This window comes from Neophocaena asiaeorientalis, unplaced genomic scaffold, assembly GCF_003031525.2.
Source record: "Neophocaena asiaeorientalis asiaeorientalis breed wild unplaced genomic scaffold, Neophocaena_asiaeorientalis_V1.1 scaffold927, whole genome shotgun sequence".
Taxonomy (NCBI): Eukaryota; Metazoa; Chordata; class Mammalia; order Artiodactyla; family Phocoenidae; genus Neophocaena; species Neophocaena asiaeorientalis.
The window spans coordinates 630,007-650,373 of NW_020174785.1; the positions used below are offsets into that span (position 1 = coordinate 630,007).

Here is a 20,367-nt window from a genome sequence, read left to right on the forward strand (position 1 = left end):
AAAAAAAAAAAAAAAAAAAAAAAAAAAAGACTGTATTAATATCTTAGGAACCATGTTGTGCAAATGTCTAAGTCTAAGCCTGGGTTTTCTCTGCCCTTCAGCACCCTCTGGACTGTCTCCTTTCCACCAATAGGATACTGAGTCCTGGGGCTGCAAGATCATTTAGTTTATATCTCTGCAACATAGAATTAAAGAAGGAAACCTGCCTTATCTCTTGACCCCTCTCCCTCCTTGCTCACCCACGCATATCTAATCCGTCACAAGCCTTCTTGTGCCTGTTTATTCCTTTCCATTCCCACTGCCACTGACTCAGCTCAGGCCTTCATCTCTCCGGTCTAGTTCACTGCAATAGTCCAATGGACCCCCCAGCTTCCAGGATTTCCGGCTTGTGAAGCACCCTGCAAACCACCACTTAACTCCTGTTGCTTTCCTACTCAGGAACCTCCAATTGCCTGCAAGATCAAGTCTTAACTTTTTGGATTCCCACTGGCCCCACCAATCTTCTCATCCCTCTCCAAGAGGAACCCTCTACTACCAAATGATCTACTTATTCTCCTAGAACACATCTTCGACAGCGGTTCCCAACTGTGGCATGTTGCAAAAAGTTGTGTTGTGTTCAAAGAAACTTGCTATCAGTGAAAACCTACTAGGGGGTTTGGGGGTGTGGTGGGTTGCAGGTTACCCCTATTATAGATACTCTCCCTCTTCTTGGCTTTTGCGAGCAGGAGAGAAAAAGACATCGTTTCAGCTGTTACACAGCAACCTTGAGTCACGCAGAATCACAGGGATGTCACGGAAGCTAGATCTCATCTGAGTGGTCACATCTAACCATCAAGCCTACCTATTTTATCAGTTTTTGCAGTTTTGCTCCAGAAGCAGCCAAGGGGAGGGAAGTGCCCTGGACTTGAAATCATAAAACAGATTCAGTGACCCTGATCAGTTACCTACCTCAGCTGACTCATTTGTAAAGCAGAGATAAAACCTACTTCCTACTAAAATTGTGAACCTTAAATATTGGGGTTTATAAGACTAAAAATCTTTCATGCTGAGATCTCTGCATGCATTTGTTCTTGTTTAATATTCACAACAACATTTCAACACAGGTGTTATCTTCATTTTACAGACGAGAAACATGAGACTCAGAAAGGGTGAGTGAAAGCAAGTAAATAGCTACGTTAAGGTTCATACCCAGGTCTGTTGGAAATCACTACTGTCTGATGCTTGATGTGGAACACAGCAGTGGCATGGACCATCTCTGAGGTCTAAACCATGAAAAAAAGGAGGGTGGGAGCTGAGCTGACTTGAATAATGCAGGGAGAACTTCTAGAAGAAATAGTGTTTTGGACCTAGAGATTATCATACTAAGTGAAGTAAGTCAGACAGAGAAAGACAAATATCATATGATATCACTTATATGTGGAATCTGAAATATGATAGAAATGAACTTATTTACAAAACAGAAACAGACTCACAGACATAGAAAACAAACTTATGGTTACCAAAGGGGAAAGGGGGTGGGGAAGGGATAAATTAAGAGTTTGGGATTAACAGATACACACCACTATATATAAAATAGATAAACAACAAGGTCCTACTATATAGCACAGGGAACTATATTCAATATCCTGTAATAAATCATAATGGAAAAGAATATGAAAAAGAATATATATATGTATAACTGAATTACTTTGCTGTATACCTGAAACGAACACATTGTAAATCAAGTAGATGTCAATAAAAATTTCTGAAAAAGAAATAGTGCTTAATGCAAGCGACTAGGGAAACACAGGTTAACCTGCCTGTGGGTCAGATTCGGCTTAGACTAAAAAATGATCATCACATATAAAATATAATTAGGAAAATAACTCGAAGTTGGAGAGAGCGTTTGAGTATGTAATTTTGAGAAAATCACTTTCCTAATTTCTTTTCAACTTGGTAAACAAGTCTTATTTTTTCCTTTCCATGAGTAAATAACTACCTGCATCCTCAACGTTCTACTCTAATTGATACAAGGGTTACAACAATTAAAAGCAAATGCTAACGTGTACTTTATTACTTTCCACGCAGCCTTCTAACTTCTAGGCTTGTTAAATATTACAGAAGAATTTAAAAAATGTTTTCAATATAACGTGAGATCACTATCTCAGAATAAAACACTGGCTATTAGGGAAAAAGTAACATCAGACTACTACAACAAAAGAACAAAACTGCCTTATAAAGCCACTGCCCATTATGATAAATAGACCCTCAAAGACACATTTTACTTAGCCAAATAAATTTAATGCACAAATTAATATCACACACAAATATAAAATGCAAATATATGTCAGTATACCAAAACACAATCTGTCTTTCAAATGCAGCTTTTACGTTTTATACAGCCTGCTTGAAGTGCTTTTCAAGTTTAACAGGTTCTGTATATGTGATGTGATACCACAGAAGCAGTTTTCAATGTATGAATGTTGTTTGAAACTCAACATACCCTTAGAGAATGCGTGGTGGATGGGGCTCTGGCATATTCTAGGTTGGGCTGGAAAACTGAAGGAAAGTGTCAGACATTATAATAACACTCCAGGGCTTAACCATCTCATATAACAGTGTTTCTGTAGAATCTTTGCATAGATTTCCACTTTGAACGATGGTAACTCTAACTAGAGCAGCTAGAAAAGGACCAGATTTTCCCCTCTTTTCGCCTCACTCTCTCGCCACCAGCCTTTCATGGGAATCACCGTGGCCTGGAATGGGGAGGTGAGGCACGAGGAACTGGGAGGCTGGGCGTGGCCAGTGGAAAATCCCCGGGATGCCGCTCACACTGGGTTGGGTGGATCTCACTTAGCCCTTTTTTCACTGATCCAGTCCCAGAGACTAGGCTGCCTGCTTCCTCCCCACCACTTTCTGTTTGTGGTCAGTCTCACTTGCTCCCTTCCCTGGTTCCTCAAAGACAGAACAGAATCTAGCCTCAGAATTTTTCCTATGTGCTTCGTCCCGGAAGCAAGTACACAGCTCTGAGTTTTTCTCAAAGTCTTCATTGCTGACAACAGTGGTAAACAGAGAGTGAATAAAACTAACAAGAGGAAAAGAACACGTGGTGTTTGTGGTAGTCGCCGCAATAGAGCCGGAAGTGAGGTCCAGATCTGCCTCGGTGCTAACTCTCTCCTCCTCTCCCCGCTCTGTGTTTTCACGCCGCCGGGTTCCTCTCCCTTGTGAAAAGGATGGATGCCACAGCGAAGCACGGGAGAGAAGTGGGTATTTTTGTAAGGGTGAAGTTTCTCCCAGGAAGAAATAAGAGCCACAATAGCAAGCCAGAAGGGGAGAGAGAGGGGAAATCCCAAAAGACCTCACCCAGGGCCGAGCAAAAGACTGGGGCAGTCATTCAAATATATGTAAATATGGGGAACAAACATATCAAGATTGGGGTCTGCTTATGTCTCCAAATTCAGATAATGCATCACTGCACTTTTCACAAGGCACCAACACACAGTCATACAATTTTCAGGCTGCGTCTGGTCTCACTGTCAATCGTCACAAGCATTTCTAGTATGATACTGCTACCTGCCGGCCGAAATGAAGAAGTTCACCTAACTGGCTCGCTCTGACTCAGAGATTTTTCCCGCCTCTAAGCGTCTACAGCTTTAGCAGAAATCCACCAATGTCCCTATTTCAGCTGAAACCTTCATAAGAACAGGATTTTAATCTGAATTTTCTGAGAGTTTCACTCAAGTATGCTTTGCCTCTAGTATGTCAGCATAAATTACGACAAGATGCCTAGAAAATAGCTGAGATTATGTTAGAAGCACCTCTGAGGATAACCCCAAGTATTTTAATTTAATTTTCATTCTTTACATGTAAATAAACCACTAAGGTAAAAATTCAGTTCTATGGGACTCCAGTGAGTCTTCCATCATTTCAAGGGATATTATAAAATTCTCCCAAAAAATCACTAATCATATATAAAATAGATAAACAACAAGGACCTACTGTATAGCACAGGGAACTATATTCAATATCTTGTAATAACTTATAATGGAAAAGAATCTGAAAAAGAATATATATCTATATCTATACATAGATATATGTACACTGAATCACTTTGCTGTACACCTGAAACATTGTAAATAACTATACTTCAATTTAAAAAAATCACTAACCAAAATCAAGCAAACAGGGTATAATAATTTCCCCCCAAAGTTGAGAATCTTTCAATTAACTGTGCAACAAACTTTAAATCATAATGTTTGAAGGAATCTCTACTGTTGTTTGTACTTTAAACTCCTAACATGGGTGAATGCAGAGTCAGTAGTATTTTAGTACACAGAATTACAACAGAAAATTCTCTAAACACTACAAGTCTGCCATCTGAGGTACACCCTTTCTTTCTGGTATTTATCCAGAATTGCTGTTCTCAGATCAGAAGAAAAAGAATACGTGCTCATATAAATGGCAAGCTAACATAATGGGATCTCTTTTCATTGGCATTAAGAAATTTACCCTTATCCACACAGGATGTTTACATAGCCATCACAGGAAAAATGCCTCTGAACCATATTTTTCTTTATTGAAGATAAGTAGTGAAGTATGAAAACATTCCTGGAAATAATAAAAACCAATTCAGGACTGAGGTTCCCTCGGGGGAGGGAGGGAGGAGCAGGAAATATTGGAAAGTATACACAGGACTCCAATTGCAGCTACAATTTGATTCTTAAGCTGAATGGTGGGTACGTGGGTGTGCTTTATTTTATCTCTGTTCTTTGTATGCTTGAAATATTGCATAATTTTTTTTCTAAAAAACAACGAGAAGCTGGTAGAAGATGAATAAAGCAGACATGGGAGGTGGCAGCAAGTACCTTGTGCTATATGCCGGGTACTTGGTATACATTATTTCATTGAATCCTCACACCAGCCCTGCAAGGTAGGTGATTTTATCCTCATTTTACAAGTGAGGAAACTAAGGCTTAAAGATTAAGTGAATCCCCCTGGGTAACACAGCTTCTAAGTGGCAGAACTCTAAACTGAGACAATATAAAAGTGGGAAAAAGTTTTTAGGCTGACACCAAGGAGAGGCATGAAGGGGATGGTGGCATGAGATGCTATGTGGACCCATCCCCCGGGGAAACAAGCAGAGCTAGTGGAACCTATAAAAACAACCATTTAAAGTCTCTAGAAAGTGTTCCAATGACATCTGGTAAATGAAGAAAACATTTATTCAAGAAAATATTCTAAAACTCAGTAAGAACAGGGAGAGCTTGGTATTTGAGCCATGACCTGCTCTCTCCCTCTCTCCCTCCTCCCTCCTCCTGGCTCAGTTTGCCAGAAGCCACTCCAGGCAAGTGTGGACAAGAGAGGGCTCCCTCTGCCCTCAACTCCCAACCCAAGGACACAATATCTCACTAGCGTATCTCAACTGCTTCAGCTCTGAGTTGAAGATGCTGAATGCCTAGTGAGTGTGGCTGAGAGGTTGGACGGAGAGGGAGGACGCAGGCTGAAAATACTGGCACCAAATTACCCTCACCCCAGCTCACTTGCAGGGTAGAGGTTCTGTGCTGGGAAAGGTAAACAGAGAAGAACAGAGGCTACCGCCCTGCCCAGCACCCAGAGCAGTGGCTCAAAGATTTTGCCCCGGGGGAGAGGCAGACAGACTATAGGAACAGTGAGCTTTCCTCAAAGGAATTGGTTCTAGTTGAAAAACAGTGTGGGGAAATTCAAGCCTAAGGTCTCTTGCAAAAGCAGTGAAGATTTTGGTGGTAAGCAAATGAGAGAAGGCTGGTCCTCTTAATTAAGAACAACAAGCTACACAAGAGGCCAGCTAGGTCAGTAGAGAGAACCAGCAAATTTCAAAGACTGGTCTCAAAAAACTACCCCTAGAATAAAGAGCCCAGAAATAAACCCACAGGCCTACGGTCAATTAATCTTTGACAAAGGAGGCAAGAATATACAATGGAGAAAAGACAGTCTCTTCTATAACTGGTGTTGGTTAAGCTGGACAGCCGCATGTAAATCAATGAAGTCAGAACACTCCCTCACACCCTACAGAAAAATAAACTCAAAATGGCTTAAAGACTTAAATGTAAGACAGGACATCATAAAACTCCTAGAAGAGAACATAGGCAAAACATTCTCTGACATAAATTGTACTAATGTTTCCTTAGGTCAGTCTCCCAAGGCAATAGAAATAAAAGCAAAAATAAACAAATGGGACCTAATCAAACTTTAACCTTTTGCACAGCAAAGGAAACCATCAACAAAATGAAAAGACAACCTACAGACTGGGAGAAAATATTTGCAAACAATGTAACTGACAAGGGCTTAATTTCCAAAATATACAAACAGCTCATACAACTCAATATCAAAAAAACAAACAACCCAATCCAAAAATGGCCAGAAGACCTAAGTAGACACTTCTCTGAAGAAGACATACAGATGGCCAACAGGCACATGGAAAGATGCTCAACATCACTAATTATTAGAGAAATGCAACTCAAAACTACAATGAGGTATCACTTCACACAAACAGTAAATAAGAATGTTAATATAACAAATGCTATAAATATATCCTCACTCTCCTTTCTTCTCTCAGTTTCATTAATAGAAAATTATATTAATAATAACGATGGCGGGCTTCCCTGGTGGTGCAGTGGTTGTGAATCAGCCTGCCAATGCAGGGGACATGGGTTTGAGCCCTGGTCCAGGAGGATCCCACATGCCACGGAGCAACTAAGCCCGTGCACCACAACTACTGAGTCCGCACTCTAGAGCCCGTGAGCCACAACTACTGAACCCACGAGCCACAACTACTGAAGCCCGCACGCCTAGAGCCTGTGCTCCGCAGCAAGAGAAACCACCTCAATGAGAAGCCTGCACACCACAACAGAGTAGCCCCTGCTCTCAGCAACTAGAGAAAACCCACGTGCAGCAGCAAAGACCCAATGCAGCCAAAAATTAAATAAATGAATAAATAAATAAATTTAAAATAATAATAATGATGGCAATGTATTATTGGGTTCATAACATATAGACATAATGTGTATAACAACAGTAGCACAAAAAGGAAAGTGGAAATAGAGGTATACTAGGAGTAACATTTTTATATCTCACTAGAATTAAGTTACTGTAAACATGAAGCAGATTCAGACAAGTTAAGATATATACATGGAAAGCCTCAAAGCAAACACTAAAAACATAATTCATGGGCGTGGGAGCAGGGATTGACTGGAATGGGCATAAGGGATCTTCTGTGACAGAAATGTTCTTAAGTTGGATTGTGGTGATGGTTGCACAACTCTATACATTTACTAAATGTAAGTTAAACAAATTGCTTAAAAAAGTAAAATAAAATAAAATAATTCAAAAAACCATAAAAGGACATTGGGTTTCAGCTCTGACATCCAAAGAGCTTAGAAATTATCGTTACCATCCTCGCAACAAGAAAAACACTGAACAAACTGAAAATCAATTACTTTTCTTAGATCCACTGAGAATTGAGATCACAGGGAAAACCACCCCCCCCAAATCTAGAAAGACAGGCAAACACAAAGAATTAGAACTGAGATCAACTTCCCTGAGGAGAAGCCACTGGAGCCAGTAACTGGTAGGACCACTCAAATGGAAACTGTGATGAACTGCAAGAGTCTGAGCGCAGACTAGCTTGACTATTAAAAACTCCCAGGGGGCTTCCCTGGTGGCGCAGTGGTTGAGAGTCTGCCTGCTGATGCAGGGGACAAAAAAACAAAACAACCTCCCAACAAAGAAAAGCCCAGGACTAGATGGCTTCACTGGTGAATTCTATAAAACATTTAAAAATGAATTAACACTAGGGACTTCCCTGGTGGTCCAGTGGTTAAAACTCCACGCTTACACCGCAGGGGGTGTGGGTTTGATCCCTGGTCAGGGAACTAAGATCCCACATGCCCCGTGGCACGGCCAAAAAATAAATAAATAAATTAAAAAAAAAAAGAATTAACACCAATCCTCCTCAAACTCTTCCAAAATAATTAAAGAGATAGAAACACTTTCAAACTCATTTTATGAGACCAGCATTACCCTGATACAAGAGCCAGAGAAAGACACCACAAGAAAAGAAAACTATAGGCCAATATCCTGATGAATATAGATGCCAAAGTCCTCAACAAAATACTAGCAAACCAAATGTAATAGCACACTGAAGGCATCATACACCATGACCAGTGGGAAATATACCTAGGATGCAAGGATGATTTGACATACAAAAATCAATCAATGTGATACATCACACTCAAAGGGCAAAAGATAAAAATCATATGATCATCTCAATAGATGCAGAAAAAGCATCTGACAAAAATCCAACATCCTTTCATGATAAAAACAAAAATGCTCAACTAATTAAGAATAGAAGGAAATTGCCTCAACATAAGAAGGCAATATATGAAAAGCACAGAGCTAACATCATACTCAATGGTGAAAAACAGAGCTTTTTCCTCTAAGATCAGGAACAAGGCACAGATGCCCACTTTGGTCACTTCTATTCAACACAGTACTGGATGTCCTAGCCAGATAGGCAAGAAAGAAAAATAAAAGGCATCCAAACGGGAAAGGAAGAAGTAAAATGATCTCTGTTCACAGATGACATGATTTTATATGTAGAAAACCCTAAAGACTCCACAAAAAACTGGTAAAACTAATAAACGAATTCAGTAAATTTGCAGGATCCAAAATTAACATACAGAAATCAGTTGCATTTCTATACATTAACAATGAACTATCCAAAAAAATACAGAAAGAAAGAAAGAAGGCAAGAAATCTCATTTATTGATACAATAGCATCCAAAGAATAAAATACTTAGTACTAAACTTAACCAAGGAGACCAAAGACTTGTACACTGAAAATTACAAAACATTGATGAAAAAAATTAAAGAAGGAACAAACAAGTGTAAAGACATCCCATGTTCACAGATCAGAAGAGTTTATACTGTTAAAAATGTCCAGACGTCGAAAGTGATCTACAGATTCAATGCAATCCCTATAAATCCTCAATGGCATTTTTTTTTACAGAAACAGAAAAAAACAATCCCAGAATTCATATGGAACCAAAATGAACACCAAATAACAAAGTTGGAGGTTTCACACTTCATTATTCCAAAACATATTACAAATCTACAGTAATTAAAACAGTATGGTTGGCACAAAGAAAGACACTAGATCAACGGAACAAATTAGAAAGCCTGGAAATAAATCTATGTATATATGTTTAATTGATCTTTGACAAGGGTGCCAAAAAAAAAAAAAAAAAAAGAAACTGGAACCTTACCTCACACCACAAACAAAAATCAACTCAAAATGGATTCAAGACTTAAACATAAAACCTGAAGCTCTAAAATTCCTGGAAGTAAACAGGAGAAATGCTTCCAAACATTGGTCTTGGCAATGATTTCTTGAATATGATACCAAGAGCACAGTTAACAAAATGAAAAATAGGCAGGTGGAACTACATCAAACTAAAAGGATTTTTCACAGCAAAGGAAACAATCAGCAAAGTGAAAAGGCAACCTATGAAAAGGAAAAAATGTTTACAAATCATATATTTGATAAGGGTCTTATCTCCAAAAAAATTAAGGAACTCCTACAACTCAATAGTAAAGATACTAATAACCTAACTTAGAAGTGGGCAAAGTAACAAACACATGAAAGGATGCTCAACATCACTAATCATAAGAGAAATGCAAATCAAAAGCACAATGAGGTATCACCTCACACCAGTCAGAATGGCCATCATCAAAAGGTCTACAAACAATAAATGCTGGAGAGGGTGTGGAGAAAAGGGAACACTCTTGCACTGTTGGTGGGAATGTAAATTGATACAGCCACTATGGAGAACAGTATGGAGGTTCCTTAAAAAACTAAAAATAGAACTACCATACGACCCAGCAATCCCACTACTGGGCATATACCCCGAGAAAACCATAATTCAGAAAGAGTCATGTAAAAGCAATTATACTTCAATAAAGATGTTAAAAAACAAGAAGAGGGCTTCCCTGGTGGCGCAGTGGTTGGGAGTCCGCCTGCCGATGCAGGGGACACGGGTTCGTGCCCCGGTCCGGGAGGATCCCACATGCCGCAGAGCAGCTGGGCCCGTGAGCCATGGCTGCTGAGCCTGCGCGTCCAGAGCCTGTCCTCTGCAGCAGGAGAGGCCACAGCAGTGAGAGGCCCACGTACCGCAAAAAAAAAAAAAAAAAAAAAAAAGGGGCAAAGGACTTGAATAGACATTTTTCCTAAGAAGACATACAAATGGTACATGAAAAGATGCTCAACATCACTAATCATCAGGGAAGTGCAAATCCAAAGCACAGTGATATTTTATAATAACTATAGAAGGAGTACAACCTTTAGAAATTGTGAATCACTATATTGTACCCCCGTAACTTATATAATATTGTGCAGAAACTATACTTCAATTCAATATTACACTAGTATTTGTTTGAGGAAAAGAGATACATGACCCTTACTACATGAGACTGTATACATTTAAGTAGAGAAGTGTAATAGTTACTGTAAACACACAAACACACACACACACACACACATACACACATACAATGAGACATCCCCTCACATCTGATTAGGATGGCCATTATCCAAAAATAAATAAATAAATAAAGACAAATGTTGGCAAAGATGTGAAGAAGCTGGAACCTCTGTGCATTGTTGGTGGGAATGTAAATTGGTGCAGCCACAGTGGAAACAGTATGGAAGTTCCTCAAAACACTGAAAATAGAACTACCATTTAATCCAGCAATCCAACTTTTGGTTATTTATCTAAATAAACTGAAATCAAGGTCTCGAAGAGACTTTTGCATTCCCACAGCCAAGTCGTGAAACAACATAAATGGCCATTGATGAATGAATGGATAAAGAAATGTGGTATGCACATGCATACCTCTTTAAAGAGGAGGAAATCGTGTCATATGTGAAAACATGGTTGAACTCTGAGGACATCATGCTATTTACCACAATAAAAATAGAAGGAAAAAAAGTGGAGGCAAAATGAAACTTCCTTAGGCAAATAAAAACTGAGGGAAACTGTCACCAGTAGACCTCCTATCAAATATTGTTAAAAGAAGTATTTCAGAGAGAAGGAAACTTGGACCTACATGAAAAGGAAGAGTGTCAGAGAATAATAAATGCAGTTAAAATAAAATCTTTTTTCTTATTCTTAATAGATCTAATAGATACCTGTTCAAAGTAATAAAAGCAACAGTATATTGAGTGATTTTATGTTATGGATACATGAAATGAATGAGAACAATAAGAGACGAGGGGAAAAAATTTAGAATACTCTGTTATAAGGTACCTGCATTACCTGTGAAATGGGAAGTGTTATGTGAAAGTGCTGTTAGGTTAATTGTAAATGGATATTACAAACTCTAGGGAAATCACTAAAATTTTTTCAGAAAAAGACAAAGAGAAGAAGAGAAAATGAAATCATATAAAATGTTTAACTAAAACCAGAGAATGCAGGACTTCCCTAGCAGTCCAGTGGTTAAGACTCCGTGCTTCCACTGCAGGGGGCAGAGGTTCAATCCCTGGTTGAGGAACTAAGATCCCACATGCCGGGTGTCACAGTCAAAATTAAAAATAATAATAAAACCACAGAAGGCAGTAAAAGGGGGGCAATAAAGAAAGAACAAGGGAAATGAATAGAGAATGGTTACAAACATTTTAGATATTAATCCAACTATAACTATAATCACTTTAAATATGAATGGTCCAAATATGTCAGTTAAAGGACAGAGATTCTCAAAGTGGATTAAAAAAGCAAGACTCAATTATATATTGTCTACAAGACACAGACAGATTATAAGCAAAGGTATGGAAAATGAAATATTAACAGCAATCAAAAGATAGCTGGATTAGCTATATTAATTTCAGAAAAAGCTGATATCAGAACATGGAAAACTATCAGGGATAAAGAGAGAGAATTACAGAAAGATACAAGGGCCATTTCTCCAACAAGACAAAGCAATCCTTAACATGAATGCACCTAACAACAGAATATCAAAATACATGAGGCAAAAAAAAAAGTGATAGGACTTCCCTGGTGGTGCAGTGGTTAAGAATCCACCTGCCCACCAGTCCCCTCCACCAGGAAGCCTACACAAGCCCCTGAACCAACCTTATCCACTGGGGGCAGACACCAAGAACAACGGGAGCTATGAACCTGTAGCCTGCGAAAAGAGACCCCAAACACAGTAAATTAAGCAAAATGAGAAGACAGAGAAATACACAACAGATGAAGGAGCAAGGTAAAAATCCACCAGACCAAACAAATGAAGAGGAAATAGGCAGCCTACCTGAAAAAGAATTCAGAGTAATGATAGTAAAGATGATCCAAAATCTTGGAAATAGAATGGAGGAAATAAAAGAAACATTTAACAAGGACCTAGAAGAACTAAACAGCAAACAAACACTGATGAACAACACAATAAATGAAATTAAAAATTATCTAGAAGAAATCAATAGCAGAATAAATGAGGCAGAAGAGCAGATAAATGACCTGGAAGATAAAATAGTGGAAATAACTACCACAGAGCAGAACAAAGAAAAGAGAATGAAAAGAATTGAGGACAGTCTCAGAGACCTCTGGAACAACATTAAACGTACCAACATTCGAATTATAGGGGTCACAGAAGATGAAGAGAAAAAGAAAGGGTCTGAGAAAATATTTGAAGAGCTTACAGTAGAAAACTTCCCTAACATGGGAAAGGAAATAATCAATTTTAAGTCCAGGAAGCACAGACAGTCCCATACAGGATAAATCCAAGGAGAAACACGCCAAGACACATATTAATCAAGCTATCAAAAAATAAATACAAAGAAAAAATATTAAAAGCAGCAAGAGAAAAGCAACCAACAATATACAAGGGAATCCCCATAAGGTTAACAGCTGATCTTTCAGCAGAAACTCTACAAGCCAGAAGGCAGTAGCAGAACATATTTAAAGTGATGAAAGGGAAAAATCTACAACCAAGATGACTACCCAGCAAGGATCTCATTCAGATTCGATGGAGAAATTAAAACCTTTACAGACAGGCGAAAGCTAAGAGAATTCAGAACCACCAAACCAGCTTTACAACAAATGCTAAAGGAACTTCTCTAGGCAGGGAACACAAGAAGAGGAAAAGACCTACAACAACAAACCCAAAACAATTAAGAAAATGGTAATAGGAACATACCTATCGATAACTACCTAAAATGTAAATGGATTAAATGCTCCAATCAAAAGACATAGACTGGCTGAATGGATACAAAAGCAAGACCCGTACACATGCTGTCTACAAGAGACCCACTTCACATGTAGGGACAACGTAATATATTAACAACCACTGAGTTCTACACTTTAAAATGGTGGATTTATGGTATGTGAATCATATCTCAGTAATGAATCAAGTAACCCAATTTAACAATAGGCGAAGGATCTGAGTAGACGTTTCCCCAAATGAAGGTACACCAATTACCAATAAAGCACATGAAAGATGCTCAACATCGTTAGTCATTAGGGAAATGCAAATCAATATCAAAATGAGATATCGTCACTTCATACCCTCTAGAATGGCTATAATCAAAAAGACTGATGATAACAAATGTTGGTGAGGATGTGGAGAAAATGAAACCGTCATAAATTGCTAGTAGGAATATAAATTGGTGTAGCCACTTTGGAAAACAGTCTCACAGTTCCTCTAAAAGTGGAACATAGAGTTACCGTATGACCCAGCAACTTCACTCCTACGTATCTACCCAAGAGAAATGAAAACATAGGTCTACACAACGACTGGTACATGAATCTTCATAATAGCACCATTCACAGTCCATATGTCCACAAACTGGTGAATGGAAGAACAATATGTATCCATACAATGAAATATTTTTCATTGTATGTATGGCAATTTAAAAAAACAATGTACTGTTAAGTGCAACAACATCGATGAACCTTGAAAACATTATGCTGACTGAAAGAAGCCAGACACAAAAGGCCATATGTTGTGTGATTCCACTTAAATGAAATGTTCAGAATAAGCAAATCCATAGTGACATAAAGTATTTTAGTGGTTGCCTTGGGCTGGCAATGGGGAGTGACAGCTAATGAGTATAGGTTTGTCTGGAGAATGATGAAAATCTTCTAAAATTGATTGTGGCGATGGTTGCACAACTCTGAATATACTAAAAATAATTTAACTGTACACTTTAAATGGGTGAATTGTATGGTATGTGAATTATATCTCAATAAAGTTACTATATTAAAAAAGAAATGGTAAAATTTTATTTCTTAAGCTGGGTGGTGGGTACATGTGTGCTCATTTTATGATAATTCTTTAAGTTTGCATTTAGATTATTCACTTTGTAGGTGAAATACATGTGTTAATAAAAACATTTTTTTTAGAAGTCTGACAGACCTGGATTCTAATTCTGACTCAACCACTTAACAGCTATGAGTACTTGGGCAGATTACTTAAGCTTCCAATGTCTTATCTGTAAAGCAGGGATGATGGTAATAATAGTAACTCCCTCATAGGCTTTTACATCATGTGCCTGGCACATTGTCAGTGTTATTTTTAGCTCTAAGCAGTTGAGCCACTTGCCTAAATAATCCAGAGTCATGGCTTCTCTTTCTTTAAACTCCAACTTCCATATTTGCTATATGCCACAAGAGTTCACAGCTTTCATCAGGGAAGTAAAATTCACCTTCAAGTAGGACCTACTGAATTCTACCTTCAAAATGCCCTTACATAACAGCTCTATAAAGCCAATCAAGCTCCTAATGAACCAGGACAAAGCCAAAGTTCCCATCACTTCTGAGGGCTGTTGTCACCCACTGTTCCAGCCTGGGTCTGGGAGTACAAGTCAAATTAAGAGAAGAATAATCTTTTCAGTCTTGAGTAGCCTCCAGAATCATGTCGGTTCTGAATCTAGTCTCCAAGTTCAGTCATAAGAGACTCTGTGTGTTGGTCTTCCTATTGTCCCACCTGGATTCCTAGCACATGGCTTCAAAGTCCAAACTGTGTCTTCAAGTCTATGCTACAGAATTCTGGCCCAGATGAGTGTATCAGTGAATGTGTCAAGGATGAGTCGTCAGAGTGTAAGGAAGGGTAGGAGAGATGTGAGCTTATCTGGGTCCCTTGTAAGGACTCTTAAAGGAGATACTGTGCTGCTGTTCTCCATGAATCTGAAACAATTTATGTTCAAGTATAATTGTCATCAGAGACCTTTGCTTAGAGTACCTGACACCCAGTTCACAGGGTTAGTTTCCTTCCACCTTTCCCTGCTGATACCTGCCTTTTAGCCATATTACTACTTGAGACTTCCTCTACCAGACAAAGGGAGAGTGAAAAAGAGATGAACCTAGGCAGCTTAGCTCTGCAGCAACTTGGATAAAACATTCACTGGGATGGGGAAGGCTAAACCATTGGCTCTGAATAGAATTTTACTTCAAGAAAGCCTTCCCTGATCCTTCGTTCACTCCACACTTTGATACCACGTTCAAAGTCTCACAGCTTCCTTTTAATTACCCTTTTCTAATACAACATGTTTACAACATTTAATTTCATGTCTATTTCTCTCAAGAGTCTATGCTCCATGAGGGAAGGGACCTTCTCTTCCTTGTTCACCACTGTATCCCCATCAACTACTATAGGACCTTGCACATAGTAGGTGCTCAATAAATTATTTGTTGCATGAATGGACAATAAATCCATACAACAATGAATCAATTTCTGGTATGATGAATGGGGATAATCAAGAGTTCAGTGGGAGATCTTGGATTTCCAAATGAGGTAGTCCTGGGAAAGGATATCATTGCAGAGCAGCTTTTTGGGGAAAATGTTAATGATTTACCTGTGCTGGGTGAGTACATTTACAGCTGAAGGATGATTTGCACAGTAAGCCAGATACATAGATTTAAAATGAGGCATGAGGTTCAGTAGACAACCACCTACTTTGTGTTGGTTTTCTGGAAACCTGTAAGCAAAACAGGTGAAACGCAGAATGTAAAATAGGAAACGGGATAAAGGAAGATGATTCCAATTAAACCTGGCAACACGCAAACCTTATGAATTCTTTTGCCAAAGTTAAAAAGAAACTTCTATATTATAACCATTTTATCTATGAAATGCAAGTTCTTGGCCACTGTTTTAAACTCTAGCCACCAAACATAGCTCCAATATATAGGGTCAGATACTTATTTGGAATTACTAGGGTTTTTTAAGATGCTTATTCAAATTATAATATTCAAATTTAGCCGGGCACACTAAATATGCTCTTGACTAATTTGCATGAAGTTCAAGTACAGACAAAACTAACTGAATCCAAAAATGACACATCACAAAGGAGTATTATGTAGTCTTGGTGGCCTGGTGTTGCTAGGCAAGGTGACATCCAGATGTTTAGAATTACATGGCACCCATTTTAGTTTGCAGAAAAATCAAAAAAACACAAGAAAGAAAAAAAATTACTCGGAATTCCACCATTCAGAGATATCTATTATAACAATGTTGGCATATTCCTTGGAATCTCTTCTACATGTTTCCATATAAAATGAAAAGCAAAGATTACAAATCTAAATAGTAATCTGCTCTTCTCACTTAGTCACCATCTTTCCATACCAATAATATGGATCCCTATCAGCGTTTGCAGTGGTTCCTCAGGTCTCTTTACAGGGGGTTCTCACCAGCTTCGTCCCTGGACAACCACCCGTGTCTCATTAAGCTCAAGAAACAGGCAATTGCCCCAAATTCCCTATAGACGATGAAAGTCACCAATTCTCCGAGATCCACTACTTGGAAAACGAATCTTGCTCCAGAAACATATTGCCTGATGATCATCACAGTTCATTCTGCACTTCAACGAGCTAGCTAGCCATCAATGATGCGTTGTGGTTCACATAAAGATATTACTTGGGGCTTCCTTGGTGGTGCAGTGGTTGAGAGTCTGCCTGTCGATGCAGGGGACGTGGGTTCGTGCCCCGGTCTGGGAAGAGCCCAAATGCCGCGGAGTGGCTGAGCCCGTGAGCCATGGCCGCTGAGCCTGCGCGTCCGGAGCCTGTGCTCCGCAACGGGAGAGGCTGCAACAGTGAGAGGCCCACGTACCGCAAAAAAAAAAAAAAAAAAATTACTTAGAAAAGTAATTCGCAATGTACAAAAGAAAAATATCTAATCGATGACAAGGGCATCATCCATGGTCGATTCAGACCTTATTTGTCAATATGATTTTTAAATAAAGTGAGAAATAACTGACCAGATGTAGAGTCCTGATAAGCAACTAGTGGGTTGACTCTGTGAGTACCACAACCTAGTAGATTTTCTCTGTACTGGGGCAATTTATCAAAGTTGGAATAAATGTATAAATGCATAATAACTGCATAAATATAAAGTACCCCTATCTAAGACAACAGTTAAAAGAAAACAAAACACACCAAAAAACCCAATGTTGCTAGCTATCCTGATGGCGACGTGCGACACTTACTTTGAACATTCTTCCAAGGCTTGGCAGAGCGTCTGTTGAAACGTGCATACTTCCTCGAAGTTTCCCAATAAAGATGTAAATTCCACAGTACTCAGACTGAAAAATATATATATGTAGTTTCAGTGAAGAGAACTTGGGGATGACTCTAGTTATCTATCTCTAGTCTAGTTAGCTGATAGTTTGCTAGTAACTGGCAAATGGGAGAAGGGAAGCAATCCCTATATTTTAACTTTAGGTTTTTAATTGACACCAACTCTGTGATCTCAAGCAACTTTCTAAAGCTTCTTTCCTTGATTTCCCTTTTCCATAACAAGAATAATGATCCTAAAGAAAATGAGTGTTTATAAGGGACATTTAGGTATTTTACAAAGCAAGGAGTAAATGAATAACAAGTGCTTAACATCTAAGCATCTACAGAGAACAGACTGGTGGTCGCCAAAGGGGGGGGAGGGGGGTGGAATGGGGGTCAAAAGGTTCAAGCTTCTAGTTATAAAATAAGTAAGTCATAGGGATGTAATGTACAGCATGGTGACCACAGTTAATAATACTGTACTGCATAGTGGAAAGAGTTGCTGAGAGAGGAGATCTTAAAAGTTCTCATCACAAGAAAAAAAATTTTGTAACTGTGTGTGACGATGAATGTTAACTAGATTTATTGTGGTGATCATTTCACAATATATACAAATATAGAATCATTACACCGTACACCTGAAATTAATATAATGTTATATGTCAAATACATCTCAAAAAATATCTAAGTATCTAAATGGGTAGAATACATCATAGCTGGGAATAAGTGTAAAAACTTTTGAATACTCTCCTCTAGAGGAGCTGGGAAAGTTAATTGAAAGACATTACATGTGCTATTCATAAGTCAACGGAAGGAAATCTTGAGCGGAAATAGGAGGGAAGAAAATAGTACTGATGTGTTTGTTTGCTTTTGGAATGGAATGGAGTCAAACACAAACTGAACCATTTTAATCCAGTGCCTCTGTACTAAAGAATTCTCTCATGCTTTCTTCCCCTACCAAATAATAGGTGATAAAAACAAGAGCCAGCACTAATACAGCGCTTAACACTGAGGTAAGCATTTTACAGATAACAGCTCGTCTTAACCTTACAACAACTTTATGAGGTAGGTACTATTGCTGTCTCTGTTTTACACATAGGGAAATCCAGGCACAGAGAGGTTAAAGCAAATCAGCCAAAGTCCCAAATCCAGTGAATGGTGAAGCCAGAATTTGAACCCAAACATTCTAGCTCCAGAGTCCATGCTCCTAACCACTTTTTTTTTTTGTTTTGCGGTACGCGGGCCTCTCACGGCTGTGGCCTCTCCCGTCGCGGAGCACAGGCTCCGGACGCGCAGGCTCAGCGGCCATGGCTCACGGGCCCAGCCGCTCCGCGGCATGTGGGATCTTCCCGGACCGGGGCACGAACCCGTGTCCCCTGCATCGGCAGGCGGACTCTCAACCACTGCGCCACCAGGGAAGCCCCTAACCACTTGTTGAGAGAAAACTTTTCTGAAGATTTACTTAAAAGGCCAATGTCTGCCACATGTTCTTTCTCCTTAATAATACAAGGGGAGGGTTTCCAGGAGAGTAATTTTTGCTGACAAAGGAAAGGAAGACCCAAAAAGACGTTACCAGTAACCCCTGGAGTATAAAAAGCACCCAGTTCCTCTGCTCTGATGCCCTCCTGAACCACAAGCTGGAAAACCCCTCTCATGGGTGTCAAAAGTGAAACCCTTTAGCCAGCTTCCCTGGCTGCTGTTCCCCCATAGCAGCAAGAACCTGACTGGGGGCTTATCTGGATCTTTCAGGATCAAACAATAAACAGTCCCCTTTGCTCAAATCACTTTGGGGTCTACAAGGCAGAACCAATGGGAAGTGACTAGAACTGCATTTTGAATTTCCTTGGGAACAGTGCAGTTCTGACTCGGGTCTCTCATCTCCTCTGCCGTGGCTCTTTTCTTTTCCTTTGGCTATTTCTTGATTGCTAATCAGTCACTCCTCCATTTGAAATCTTACCATCTTCGCTGCCAGGGTTACCACTTCAGTTCCCCTCTCCTCCTCTGCCTGTCACCTCTAGAACACGGAACCACATTTTACTCGGTGGCAGGAGATGCAGTGGGTTGTGTCTGGCCACTGACTGACCGTGTGATGGGCAGGACAGTGAGCCTCTCTGGACTTTGTTTTTTTTTTATTTATTCAATGAGGATAGTCATTTCTTCCAGGGCACTAGACCCAATGATTCACTGAGGTTCCATTCAGCTCTAAGGGCTATGATTCACAGAGCACTTCATGTTTCACATAATAATAACAAAAGCCACTTTGTTGTTGATCATTTAAACTCTGACAAAACACAGGAATACAAAATCCTTTCATACTGAAGTAAGATTCCCATAGTGCCATGAAAATAACCGAGTAGGAAATTTAACAGGACATTATGCCTAAGCAAGCATTATTTAGGAAAAGGGAGAAAATAGTGAAATACATTAAACTTATTTAAGCCTGAAGCCAACAGTTTAGGCAATTGTTTGGCAAAAATAAACTCTTAAACTGAGGTACAAGAAGAGGTTTTTGTCCTCCATTCTATGTATCGACTGCTAAATTTACCATTTGACTTATAGATCATAATCTCCAGTAAAGTTTAGTCCATTAAAGCAAAAAACACACATAAATGCAGTTAGCTATTATTTGTTACATATGCCAGGCCTACAAGCACTAAAAAATGAATGGTCAATATTTTTCTTTTGTGAAAAGTAAGTTTTCAATTCAGGCCTTCAGATTTCTAAGACCAGGATAAGGTTTGAATATTTTTAACGCCTCTTTCTCATTCACTTTTGCCTGGGTGAAATACTGGCTTGAATTGCTCTTAGGAAG

The 20,367-nt window shown here is 39.1% G+C and overlaps 1 protein-coding gene across 8 annotated transcripts in view; it reads right to left on the minus strand.

The window, feature by feature from the left end:
- ARHGEF6 (Rac/Cdc42 guanine nucleotide exchange factor 6) overlaps positions 1-20,367 on the minus strand; it is a 107,204-nt gene that overhangs the window by 22,543 nt on the left and 64,294 nt on the right. For all 8 annotated transcript variants that reach the window (XM_024760089.1, XM_024760087.1, XM_024760083.1 and 5 more), the window contains 2 exons: positions 17,486-17,581; positions 15,860-15,982 (listed from right to left, as the gene is read on the minus strand). In XM_024760089.1, the coding sequence (XP_024615857.1) occupies positions 15,860-15,982; positions 17,486-17,581 (219 nt within the window). The remainder of the gene's footprint in view (positions 1-15,859; positions 15,983-17,485; positions 17,582-20,367) is intronic.